At 35.4% G+C, this 13,672-nt stretch overlaps 1 protein-coding gene across 1 annotated transcript; it reads left to right on the top strand.

The window, feature by feature from the left end:
- On the top strand, positions 1 to 12,680 carry LOC127964515 (gap junction alpha-5 protein-like). Its single transcript, XM_052564733.1, has 2 exons — positions 1 to 272; positions 10,021 to 12,680. Exon 2 carries the CDS (start codon positions 10,036 to 10,038, stop codon positions 11,239 to 11,241), a length of 1,206 nt encoding a protein of 401 aa, XP_052420693.1. The 5' UTR covers positions 1 to 272; positions 10,021 to 10,035; the 3' UTR covers positions 11,242 to 12,680.
- Positions 12,681 to 13,672: the final 992 nt, after the last annotated feature.

Here is a 13,672-nt window from a genome sequence, read left to right as displayed (position 1 = left end):
TTTCTCAGAGTGTCCCACGCTTGTGCTTTATTCCCACAGTGAGACGGGCACAAAGGTGCCTGTGCTGTATATGAACTCCAGAAATTGCTCGAGTGTTTTCTATAGAGCTACATTGCCATTTTTTTCCATTGCTCAGTATATCCCCACTGTCATACAGACATCAGAGCTGCATCCACAGGAGCCCCGGGCCACAGAATAACAGCCCACTCATTCATCTGAAGAGGACAAGACCACAGAAGACTCAACCAAAGACAGTCTCAGAAGTCAGACAGGTAATTCACTTTTATGCATCACTTTAATCATTTCTTTTTTTCATTTTATTTATTTCCATTATTTTGAGGTTTAATGCAGAATTTTGTAAAACAAAAAAAACAACAAACAGAGATCCTTTGGTACTTTTATTATTTAATGTTAAAATATTGATATTTAAAATAATATTTAAATATTACATTATTTATTAAATAATTTTTAGACATTGTACAATGTATTGTTGTATTAGTTGATTTGATTTTTGTTATTTATATAATATTTAAATATTTTGTAATTATATTTAGAATATTTCAAAATTTATTAATGGATTTTTTTTTTTACATTTTAATGTTTCCTTTTTTATTTAGAGATTTTTCTATGTCATTTTTTTAATTTTTTTATTCATTTTACAATGTCACAAATAATAATTCTGAATCAAATCTCATTTCACATTATGACATCACGTTGGATTATATTTCTTTGGTACTTTGGCCAAAGACTATTTTAATAAGTAGAAAAACGAATTAGATCACCTGTGCTGTGATTGGTGTATTAGTTTAACTTATATAAATAGATAATTCTCAACTTAACCTAGGATTACAAATGTATTAATATTAAATTAAATATCAAACCAAGTTGCAACTACAAACAAATGATGCTAGAATTTAGAAAAAAAACTATTTCTAAATTTTTTCCGACCTAATCCCCTCACTTTTGTTAAAAATCCAACCTTTTTTTATTTTGTGAAATATTTTGCTTAAAAGTTGAAAATTCTGTTGGTCTTATTGTTTTTGTTTCCTTGTGCAGTGGCATTCATACCTTTATACAAAGTGGCTTGAGTGTCCAAATACATTTTAAGAGTCGTCACTGTATGTTAAATATATCCTATATCTTTCATTTCCCAATAACAAAGTACAAAAGCCCTGTATATGATGTGAAGTGGTGTCTGTCTTGATTAATAAGACCAGTCAGTACAGTTGCTTTGACAGTGAAGAGAGAAACAGAACCACCATGTAAGGAAACACATCACCCTGTTAGCAGCCTGACAAGCAGAGAAAGGATTGCCTTCATGACCCATATGAGGGATCTCACTGGATGGCAGGTGTTGATATGTGGGGGTGTCTTTTTATAATGGGGTTCTGCAATGGGCTGAGTAAGCGAGGGGTATTCTCACTTCATATGGCTAACCTCAGCATCTCATCCTTGACCTCTCCATCCATTAAAGTGGTCTGTGTCAGTCCTGGAATGCCTGGCTTAAACAGTTGTTCTGTCCTTTGTTGTTTAAAGCATGCGTTTAGCATTAGTATGCACGTTCAAGTCCAGTAACACAAGTGCATATACACATTTAGACTTCAACTGGAAATGATGACAGCTTTCTTTGTCCAGTAATTGTGACTTCACAGTGTACATGGATATTTAATTAGGTAATCGCAGAGCTAGGTTATGACTGGTTGTAACGTTTTTAACAAAAAAAATTCAATCTGTTTTTTAATTTAATCAATCAAAAAGACAGTAAATACAATAATATCTTGAAATATTGTTACAATGAAGTAGCTGTTTTTCTGTTTTAATATGTTTTAAAATTTCATTTATTCCTGTGATGGAAAGCTGAGTTTTCAACAGCCATTACTTTAGCCTTCAGTGTCACGTGATCCTTCAGAAATCATTATTTCTAATAGAGTCTGAGCCCAAGAAATATTTCTTCTTATTATTAATGTTGAAAACAGTTGTTCTGCTTTTTCAGGCTTCTTTGATGAATAGTTTAAAAGAACAGAATTTATTTGAAACATAATTTTTTTTTAACCTTATACATTTTTGACCTTTTAGAGCAATATCATGTGTCCTTGCTGAATAAAAGTATTATTTTTTCAAAAGCAACAACAAAAAATGTTGTTGACCCCAAACTTTTAAACTGCTTATATCTGGCAATAGCTTCATCATTTATACATATATGCAATTTTTAAGATGCCTCTTGTTTAAAAAAAAAAAAAAAGGTAAACATCATGCAGATTCTGCAGAGGATAAACTTAGAACTATATTGTCCGAAGTGTTTGCCTTTGTGTCTTGCCTAGTTTACATCTCTGGTATATTGGGACAAAGATATGACTACAGTCTGTGGTGTCATGCTAATTCTGTTAGTCCCTGACATCAGGTTGAGGGGAAAGGGCTTAAATAAATATTTATTCAGAGTTATGGGGGCAGCCGCATGCGTGGGCATTGCAGAGCCTCTTATGGTGTGAGTATCAGTGTGCCCGCAGCAACACGATCACTTTGAGAAAAAGCAGTATGCCATCACTTGCCAATAGTGCCTGGCACCTTTGTGAAGTGCTACTAGAATGTTTCAAAGGCGTTGTGGCAATGTTCCCAGCTTGTAAAACTGATGCAAATGGGAGTGTGAGGCTGCATGTTATTCTAAGTTTATTTTTGTTATTGAATGTTTGACAGTGGCTTACAGTCATAAAGAATAGACAAAGAATCCTTGAGGGCTAAGGGACGCTCTGATGATTCCTAACAAACAATTTAAAAGAAGCTTAAGAAGAGTTCAGGAAATCTATCTATCTATATCTATCTATCTATCTATCTATCTATCTATCTATCTATCTATCTATCTATCTATCTATCTATCTATCTATCTATCTTGTTTACATAAATTATGGCATTATTAATATATTAATTAGCAGGAGCAAAAATATTAAATATTAATAAATAAATTAATAAATACATATTAATATCAAATTACAGATACATTGGTTTTGTGTATTGAGGGGTAAATGTCTCTGTATTTAACCTGCTTACAATAGTGTGTGAGTAGATACATTAAAGGTCCTTTAAGGTCAATGACCAATGTCACCTCTTTCCTTTCACAAACAGAAAATCATATGAGAGTAGGTGAAAGTTCTTCCTGTTTGTCATTCATCTCACCAACCCGTGTATGCGCTCTGAAGTCCCATTGTTTGCTATCTTCAAGAAATACAGCGATCTTTCACCTCTAATAATACCTCAAGATAAGAGTTTTTTGGTTTTATGATTTTGTGCGTTAACCAGATGCAAAATAATCCGCACAAATGAACTCTTATCTCGTGTCATTCTTTTGCTCTGTTTGGGAATGAAAACACCCTTGCACTTGTAGACCCTAAGAGACTTGTTTCCCTTAAAGTAGCAAGTCTGGAGGAAATCATATTGTTTGAAATTGCTTCCTAAGAGAAGAAGAAAAGGAAGATGGAAAAAAAAGGAAAATGGAGAGACAGAATGAAAAAGAGAGAGCACTCTGGCGACAGAGATCGCCCAGTCAGTGTGACTCAGATGGATATATCCGTCCTCATTCTGTGTTTTTTTTTTTTTTTTAATGGTTAAGATTCCGTTCCCACCGATGCCATTCTGAACAGCCTTTGCCAACATAACACATGCACCCGACTTTACAGAGTTCCCGTAACTGATGAAATTATGAAAATTTTATCTTAAGATAAAATCTATGAAGTTCGTAAGAATATCAAATATATTCTTAAGAACATCTTAAGAAAAAAGATAAGAATATTCTTGAGAAGAATTTTTGGGAATACAAAATATTCTTAATTTTTTTCTTAAGTTAACAAATAAGAAGAAAATGGCAGTTGATAAGAAATTTCTTATTAAGAATGTTTCCTGAATCCAGCCCCTGGGGTAAGACTGTGCCACTGCTACATAAAAAACACCTTTGAGATGGCATGCATTAGCAACATCATAACTGAACAAGAAACGCTGAATTTCTTAGGAACCAGAGTGCACAATTGGCAAATTTGCATATTCTAGTATAAAAGAAAAAAAAGTAAGACAAACAAGCACTTTAAAAGCCAGAAGAAAGTGTTATTCATAAAGCCTGTGCTTTGCTGCACACAAAGTCAAAGGGATAGTTCACCCAAAAATTTAAATTATGTCATTAAGTACTCACCCTCATATCGTTGCAAACTCTTTAAGGTGCCATAGAATGCAAAAATCACTTTTATAAGGTGTTTGAACACAGTTGTGTGGCCACATTGTGTGAAAACAACCAGCCTAATAGTAAACAACCAGCCTAATAGTAAAAATCCACCCATTCACTGTTTTATAATCCCAGTAAATCATAAACAGTTGAGCAGTTCCAAATTTCTCACTACTATGACATCATACTCTGGAAAGTCCCGCCCATTTGTGACGCTCTCTGCCCTATTAGCATATACACAGCCCTGAGTGAAAAGCAGCAGTCCACCATTACTGTTCTCTTGCTGTAGCTGTTGGAGGTACAATGTCAGCGCCAAAGAGCCATTACAAGTGTCTTATGTTGGGATGCACACACAGACATAGCAGTCTCCATAGACTGTTGAGGACATGGTGGTGAAATTTCATTTTTGAAGGAAATAAAAAAAAAACTGAAAAGTCCTAACAAAGTTTTACAAAGATTGCTTCTGAAAGAGGGACAGACAAAGTAAGCATCACACATCATATTTTGTTTTCCAAAAGAGCTTCTTGGCTCTCTGTAAGGCTAATGTTGCTAAAGCTACCATTTTCTCTGCCTGTTTTCATAATTCTGCCTACACCTGCTACCAGAATGATCGTGAATAGGAATGTGGTAGTTAAAAATCGCATTTAGAAGCAATGTGAGGTTAGTAACATGGTCACCACCAGTTACTGGTATCAGCAGTATGCCCACGAGCATGAGCTCTTAAAGCTTCGCACTCATCTGAAAAGTGAGGCGGGAGCACCAGCTTGTTTTCATTTAAAAGGGACAAACACAAAAACAGCGCATTTTGGCTCATACCCTAAAAGTGACAATTTCAACAAGCTATAAAAAATTATCTGTGGGGTATTTTAAGATAAGACCTCACATACACATTCTGGGGACATTAGGGAACAATTTAAAATATTGAATCAATGCATTTTATGGCACCTTCATCTTCAGAACACAAATTAAGATATTTTCATTGAAATCTGAGAGCTTTCTGACCATCCATAGACAGCAACGCATCTACCACATACAAGGCCCAAAAAGAATAAATAGTCCATGTGGCATTAGTTAAATTAGTAAAATTAACCAACATTTTAAGAAGCTACTAAAAACAATTTGTGTGCAAAGAAATCAACATTCATATTCAACAATTTATTTATTCAACAATTTATTTTCTTCCATGTCCATTTCCGTTGCACATTCACAAGAGTAACACAATGGATGCATGTGGTGCTGCTGACGTAGAAATCAAATGCACTGTTTCTTGTTTGCAAGCAGAGGAATGCACACGCATGTGGTGTAATTCTGATGTGAACTTGTGTCGAATTCTGACACAGAAGAAAATAAATAGTTGAATAAAGTCGTTATTTTTGTTTTCTTTGCACACAAAAAGTTGTCTCATATCTTCGTAAAATTAGGGTTGAACCACTGTCACATGGACTATTTTAACGATATCCTTACTACCTTTCTTTGCCTTGAACGTGGTATTCCTTGCTGTCTATGGAGGATCAGAAAGCTTTTGGATTTCATCAAAAAAATTTGGGTGAACCAACCCCTTTAAGACAGCTAATTGAATTTCCTCTTTGCGTTTAAATTTTTTTTCATAATTAGATTTGACACATAGTAAGATTTCATTGTTCAGTCAGCTGCTCACTGCCCTATTCTTGAGTAGCTATTTTAAAGAACAGGACCCTGCCATGCACAGGAAATTATCAGGTTAAAATTAATGTCTCAAGTACATTTGGGACAATTTAACAAAAAATACTAAGGAATATACATTTTCAGCTATATATTTCCCAAAAGATAAAAGAAAAAATTCAAGATGATAAAAAAGAATAATAAAATCAGCATATACATTAAAGTGAGTGCAACAAAATAGGCTGCTTTATACTATAAACTCCAGTTATTTCCTTAGTGCCCATTTCTTTAATTTTCTCACTAAATACTAATCAGACAATCTGACTATTTTAAATCTGCTCAAAAAGTAGGAGGGCCTCTGCTCAAAACTGTCTGACCTTATTTGGACAGTACTAGCAAAACAGGGTTTGGTACAGGATGGGTGTGAGAGCAGAGACAGGCACAGACACATACACACACATACACTTTAAAAGTGAACTCTCTAGTGTGGCCGCAGTTGTGCTTCATTAAACATTTGAGGTTTAATGGGTATTTGAGTGACAACATCCTGTAAATAGCATTAAATCGAAAGCCCTTTCCGAGGTAACCTTAACTGGTGCTAAAGAAAACAACTAAAACAGGCACATGCAGACATCAAAGAAAAGAAGATCAATATGTGTGTCAGAGCAAAAGACACAACACACTTTCTCATTGTTCTCACACCTTTTAAGCAGTTAGATCAACTGTATCAATTTCATTTAGAATTAACTAATCAATTAAGAGATAAACAAGATGCTTTGCGGAATTAGTGAACTATTTAAAGGGAGATTGACGTGGCTGGACTGGCATTTATGGAAATGGGACAGTGCTCACTGATGATATTTTGGGAAGCAGAGCAACACTGGACAGTGTTAATGATAGTGTCTATGATTAATACACCTGAGCTCATGTTTGACAGCTTTTACAGAAACAGAGAGGAAACTTTTGAAGGAGTTTATTTACTTTAAGTAATATAGAATATACAGTACTATAAAAAGCATCTATTTAGGAAAGTTTTTATTTTTGTTCTCCAAAATATCTAAAAAATAATGGTGAAAAAAAGCTTAAGAAAATTTGATTTCAAGATAGATAGATAGATAGATAGATAGATAGATAGATAGATAGATAGATAGATGATAGATAGATAGATAGATAGATAGATAGATAGATAGATAGATAGATCTGCCACAGTTGTCTGAACTTGGAACATTGACATGTTGTTTGATTTGTCTCTGTGTTGAGAGGTTCAGTTAGTCCATGCAGCATCATCACTCATACAGAAACAAAAACAGGAGCACAAAGGCTGGCACACGTGATATAGCTGACAGACATCTGTATTGTGGTAAAATTATCACTCTATCTAGGCCTGGACAGGGTCATTCAGAGTGGCAGTTCTCAGGGCCCTTGGCATCACCTTGCCCTGACCTACCCTGCCAAGACCACTGTTCCCATCCTACCCCCAAAAATGGGGCAGGCCAGACTAAAATTAGAACGGTGGTCTCCTCTCAGGCTCTATACTGTAAATATACAATACATGACGCACAGCATGTGAAACCTCTGAAAATGTTTAAGTGGATCACAAGAACAGTCTTTCTAGATTTGGCAGCGAGCACACTTTTCACAAAAAGAAGTTTGATGGGTTTTTAATAATAAACTAATAGATAGCAATATCATTTCTCATTCAGTTTCATACACTTGTCTATTGTTTAATCTAACTCATCTTAATGGTCAGTCAGTGAATCATTTGTTGACAATCAAATGTAAGGAATTTTTGTTTGTTTGTTTTTTGCACTATAAGTGATTTATCATAGATGATAACCACTATTTTGTACATGTGTGTGTGTTGTTCATGTAAACCCTTTGTTATGGGACAAAATGTCTATGAGAAATAAAAATTTTTGTAAGGGTAGGTTTAGGAGTAGGGTTAGTGTAGGGGCATAGAATTTACAGTTTGTACAGCATGCTCTAAATCACATTAATCCTATGGAATGTCACAATAATTATAGGAATACCTGTGTGTGTGTGTGTGTGTGTGTGTGTGTGTGTGCGTGTGTGTGTGTGTGTGTGTGTGTGTGTGTGTGTACCTAGTACTTACCTATATTTTGGGGACAAACTATGACACATGGACACACACGCACACCCACACACAACTTTGAGGATGTCCTCATTTGTAAAACTATGTGTTTTGCCATTTGTGAACATACAGCGGGAAACAAGAGAGAGGAGCTAGAAAGATCAGAGATGTATCAGAAGAAGGGAGACAGATGGCATCAAATACAACATTTTACATTACATAATGCTATGTGATACTGTACACAGATGCCTTACCATGCTAGAGACTGCACATTACTATAACACAACAGGAAAGTGCAGTTACAGGATTGATTCAGTTATATGTCATACTGTATTGCCAGTAAAATCTGTTCTAGCACAAAACCTTATGGCCATGTCATACCTTCACAACACCTTTTGATACAGTAACACACTGTATGAATACTTTAACAAAAATTATGGATTTTATGAGATTTATGCAAGCTAGGTAATGTAAGTATATTTTCTGACATGGCATTTATTGTCTGTATTACTGTAATTAATTGATCAAGGTGGTTTGAAAGATGTATCTTGCATTGTTTGCTCTTGAATGAACTGATTATTAAAATAACTAAATTGAAAGTAGCCTAGATCATATTGTTGTGTTTTGATGATGAAATCAAATGTTCTCAATATATATGTACAATAATCTTATGTTTTGAAAGAATGATTGAGTGGATGGAAATATGCATAACTGTAATGAAATTATGAGATTAGATTTTAGAAAGATTGACGAACGATGTTAAAATTGTGATCTGTTTGGATTTTTGTACTAAGAGTTCTGAAAAAATACACCTTACTTGTGAAAATAGTACCAAAGCGAATAAAAAAAAAACTGTAGCAACATGACTTAAACTAACAGAACAGCGCCATCTACAGACTTAACAATTAGACATAGAGAGCCCCATTGCATCAAACATCTACTCAAATAAGCGTTGAACTCCATTTTTCACTTAGTCCCTGCGGGAAATGTACATCCCTGTTGATTTGTCTCACTTAAATGAGGTTTCATGTGAGGATTCCTCATTAATTTGGACTTCATCCATTTTGACTAAATCCAACTAAAGTTTCTCTCCACCTTATAATCACATTAGGCTTGATGTCGCAATACAATTATTCTAAAAGTTGACGGTACAGGCCTGTATGGTTACTGCTCACTTTGATACAGAGACTTTTTTGATGTCAGGATTTAAAATAAGATTACTTGTAAATAATAAAAAGCATAATTTTCTTGGAAAGAGACCAATTTTGCTATATCCTGGTGCCTTTCTCATTAGAATTTTAAATGGTAGCAAACAACATTGTGTCACTTGAATATCCATTCTTATTGGTCAGTTTGTATGTGCGTGGGTTACAGATTTTTTTTTCACCCCTCACAAACAAAATCTTTACGTACGATGTCACACAATTTCTGAAACTTAACACTCAATCACCAAAACCACACAACAAATCTGCAAAACCATACGCTAATTATCGACCTTTGACTCAGTTTTCAATTTCATAAAGCACTTTTTGCAAAACGCAACACACAATTCTGTAACACTAATTTTAACAGGACCTAATATTATGGCAGATGTGTTTGCAAATGTTTGCTTCTGAGATGTGTTTGTGCTATTTTGAATGCAGTGCTTTATTTTGTAAAAAAAAAAAAAAAAGATTTTTTTAATTTTGTGTGTGCAATTCTTGGATTTGTGTTTTAAGTTTTGAAAGAAAAAGAGGCAAAGTTTTGAAAATGTATGTAAGCATTTGAAAAACTGTAAAACTCCACTGGTCGACCGTGTGCATAATAATAATAATAATAATAATATAATAGTAAACATGTGCATCTGAATTTTATTTGTGGGCTAACTGATTTAAACAAAAGTAAAATTTATCAACTTTGTTGTTATGTTCTTTTGAAATGCATTTTTGAAGAGACTCAGCCTCCCTTGTCATCATATATTCAGCAGCAATACTTATCCATCAATCACCCATACACATTAAATAGGTTTCAAATGTTGATACCATGACACCATTTCATGGGTCAATATCAGTGTTGATTTTTCTTTTTTGCTCTCTCTTAGCATTGGTGTGGAGTGATGGGGGACTGGAGTCTCTTGGGTAATTTTCTGGAAGAGGTGCAGGAGCACTCCACATCAGTGGGGAAGGTGTGGTTGACCGTGCTGTTCATCTTCCGTATCCTGGTGCTGGGCACAGCGGCGGAATCATCATGGGGCGACGAGCAGTCCGACTTCATGTGTGACACACTACAACCCGGTTGCACCAACGTCTGTTATGACCGAGCTTTCCCCATTGCCCATATCCGCTATTGGGTGCTGCAGATTGTCTTCGTATCAACACCGTCCCTCATCTACATGGGCCACGCCATGCACATCGTCCGCATGGAGGAGAAGCGGAAACAGAGGGAGCAGGAGGAGAAGGGTGAGGACGGCAATGGAGAGAAGCAATATTTGGAACAGAAAGAAAAAACTGATGATACAAAGACAACGTTCCACCTAAAGGGTGCGCTGCTACGGACGTACGTCCTGAGTATTGTGATCCGCTTGATCATGGAAGTGACCTTCATTGTTATCCAGTACATGATGTATGGAATCTTCCTGAATGCTCTGTATCCTTGTGACATGTCACCTTGTCCCAACCGTGTGAATTGTTACATGTCCCGTCCAACTGAGAAAAACGTCTTTATTGTGTTTATGCTGGTGGTGGCGGCTGTTTCACTGCTTCTGAGCGTGCTAGAACTGTACCACCTTGCATGGAAACAGTGCAAGCAATGCCTTCGAAAATATGCTGACAAACACGCCAATGATGTCAATGGCAAAAACACCAAAGTTGGTTCTTTAGTCCTACACAGCAAGACAAGTATTCCAATGGATCTGCCTGAGAAGACTCAGCCACATCCCTCCCAAACCTGCACCCCACCCCCAGATTTCAACCAGTGCCTAGCATCAAGCCCAGGTCCAACATCACCCCCGCATCTTCATCACCACCATCTTCAGAACATCCACAAAACCTGCCAGCCCTTCACCAACCGCCTGGCTCACCAGCAGAACTCCGTCAACATGGCCACAGAGCGAGATCATCACAGCCACGGTGATCTTCAGCCAGCTGTGGACTTCCTGCAGATGAGCTACGAGAGCCCTGAGGTTCAAGTCCCGGGTGAGATGACACCCAGTGCCCCCTCCACACCATCCTCCCAACCAGGCTGCTTCAAAGACAAGCGCCGACTTAGCAAGACTAGTGGTACTAGTAGTAACCGAGTCAGACCAGGTGATCTGGCTGTGTAGGTTGGGTTAAAGGACCATCCTGGAGGATTAGAAGCTGGGAGTGTGAACTAGCCTTAAGATGAGAGATATTGACACAAGGGGTGTGCATTATTGTGTGTGTATGAGTATTTTTGTGTGTTGGTATATTATATGGGATATTTCACTTATTTGTGATGAGAAAGGCTTAAATATCAGCATGAATCAGAGGATAATGGGAAAGTGTAGGGCAGAGAATCTGTATCAGAGCATTTAATATGGTTTCATTGAAACTGTTGTCGTAAGTGTATGTAGATTTTTATAGGGTGGATCAAAAAGTCTGAATAAAAGGGTGTTGATATATTCAGATGAATGGATGGATGGATGGAAGATGCAAGGACTACTAAAATAACTTTGCAACATTTACAAGAGAGTACAGGGTAGTTTTGCACACTGATTCATATTGTTTCATATTGCAAGAAGAATCATTTTTATTTTTTATTTTTGTTTTGCAATTCAACACTCAAATCAAACACATTTTGAGCCAGAAAGCAATGAAGCACTTATACCTTAGAAAAGATCATTGTAAAAAAAAAGTAAGTTTTAAATGAACAGGGAAAAAAACATGCCCTGCTGTATCATTTTATTAAGGTTACAGGCTACAGAATTTATCTGATTATTCTACAGTTTTACAAAAATATATGTGAAATAAATAACAGAATAATATGAAGTATCCTGATACTTTTTATATTTTTATCAAACTATTATTGATGTAAATATGTGTGAATTATTAACAAACAACTTATTTGTTACAGTAGTGAGCCTATAATGAGATATCAAAACGGAGGAACTTTCAAATCAGTTTGATATTCAGTTGATATTGAAGATTTGGCAAAGGTATTTTTTTATAAAAGCATTCAAACTGTAGGCCAAGTTAAAGTGCCTTGAAAAGAGCAGATCAAAAAGAAAAGACGGCAAGAGCAATCACAGCTTAATAAAATATCATCATTTGATATAGCTTACACAATTGTATTAATAGTCTGAACAGAATTATTTTTATTAATGGTAAGCAGGGTTTGTATTTATCAAAGCATGCACTTTATTGATGTCTGCAATAGGTATGTCCTCTAATGTCATCAAATCTCAATAAGTGTCAATGAAATTATCTGTCAGTGTTCCATTCAGAAAGATGATTTATTGGTCACTCACCTTTTGAAACATTGTTTAGTCTTCTGATGTAGTCATCTCTATTTCATTTTATGTAATACTTAATCTTGTATTAGTGTATGAAGTTTTTACAATTAAAAACTATTTTATGACAAATGTATAACAGATGACTAGAGCTGGTCTAGGAAATCCTTCTTTCACAGTTAATGACATCTAAGCTTTATTTCACTTCATTTTGTTTTTTATTTGATTGCGGTCACACGGTGTGTCCTCTGATCTGTTTACAGTACACAATAAAAATATTCCAGCACTAATAATGCATGCGTGTTGAATTTTTCCCCCTTAAACATTATAAAGTTAAACCAGTATTTTTACACCATACATAAGCTACATTATCTGAAAAATTATTTGAAATATAGGTTTTATTCAGTTTGTGAAGCTGGCACAAAACCTGTAGTTTTTTCACACCCACAAACTGAAGTGTCATGCCTTAAATAGCCCTGAAGTCGGGTTCGACTCCAGCACTCGTTGTCGACTCTGTTGCTGTGCCAGAAATCGCTCACTTGTTCACTATTCTCTAATTTCCATAGTGCATGGAAGTTGAGTGTAATATAAAAAACAAGGAGTGAACGAAATAAAGCAAAGAATTCACTGACGGTGCACCACAGACCTGGAGCTGTCAGAAACAATGCCACATACACGCTTACTTCTATAATTATATATATTTTTATATAATTAACAGTCATAAATAGTGACTTTTGTTAAATATACCTCCATGCCAGCTTTGTAGTAATTATTCTTAACAAAGAATTTAAGAATGGTTAAAGTATTTGTTCATAATAATTAGAAGCCATAAATATTTAATAACTTCCATAGAGTATAAACAAATTGATGTGTACATTCTGGAGACGTAGGCCATAATAGCTTTATAATTAGATGTCACTGTGAAGATCAGAAACAAATTTATTTACATATTTAAAAAAAAAAAAAAAAAGATTTTTCAAGATACAAAGTAAATTAAGTTAAATGAAGAAACCCTAAAATAAAGCACTAGACCCCGCCATGGTTTACCTTGAATTTACTGTAGACCACGGCTTCACCCAATTGCTTTTATAAAACGGTTATACTATACATGTAAGGTTTCACAAAATAAAACAAAGCAAATACAATTTTTTGATATTATGAAAAATAGATATTCTTCTGCCAAACGATGTAGTTCCTCTGAAACGGTTGGGTGCAACAAAGTGGTTGCCGGGAAACAACAGATGTAAACAAAGGTGTATATTTGTAGAGTAATTAACAACAGCCT

The sequence above is a fragment of the Carassius gibelio genome, chromosome B9 (genome assembly GCF_023724105.1).
Source record: "Carassius gibelio isolate Cgi1373 ecotype wild population from Czech Republic chromosome B9, carGib1.2-hapl.c, whole genome shotgun sequence".
Lineage (NCBI taxonomy): Eukaryota > Metazoa > Chordata > Actinopteri > Cypriniformes > Cyprinidae > Carassius > Carassius gibelio.
The sequence above is the reverse complement of the archived record's forward strand: the minus strand, read 5'-3'. Positions and strand labels throughout refer to the sequence as shown.

What these genes read in the sequence shown, in the direction of transcription:
- LOC127964515 (XM_052564733.1), top strand. Translation starts at nt 10,036, where the DNA reads ATGGGGGACTGGAGTCTCTTGGGTAATTTTCTGGAAGAGGTGCAGGAG.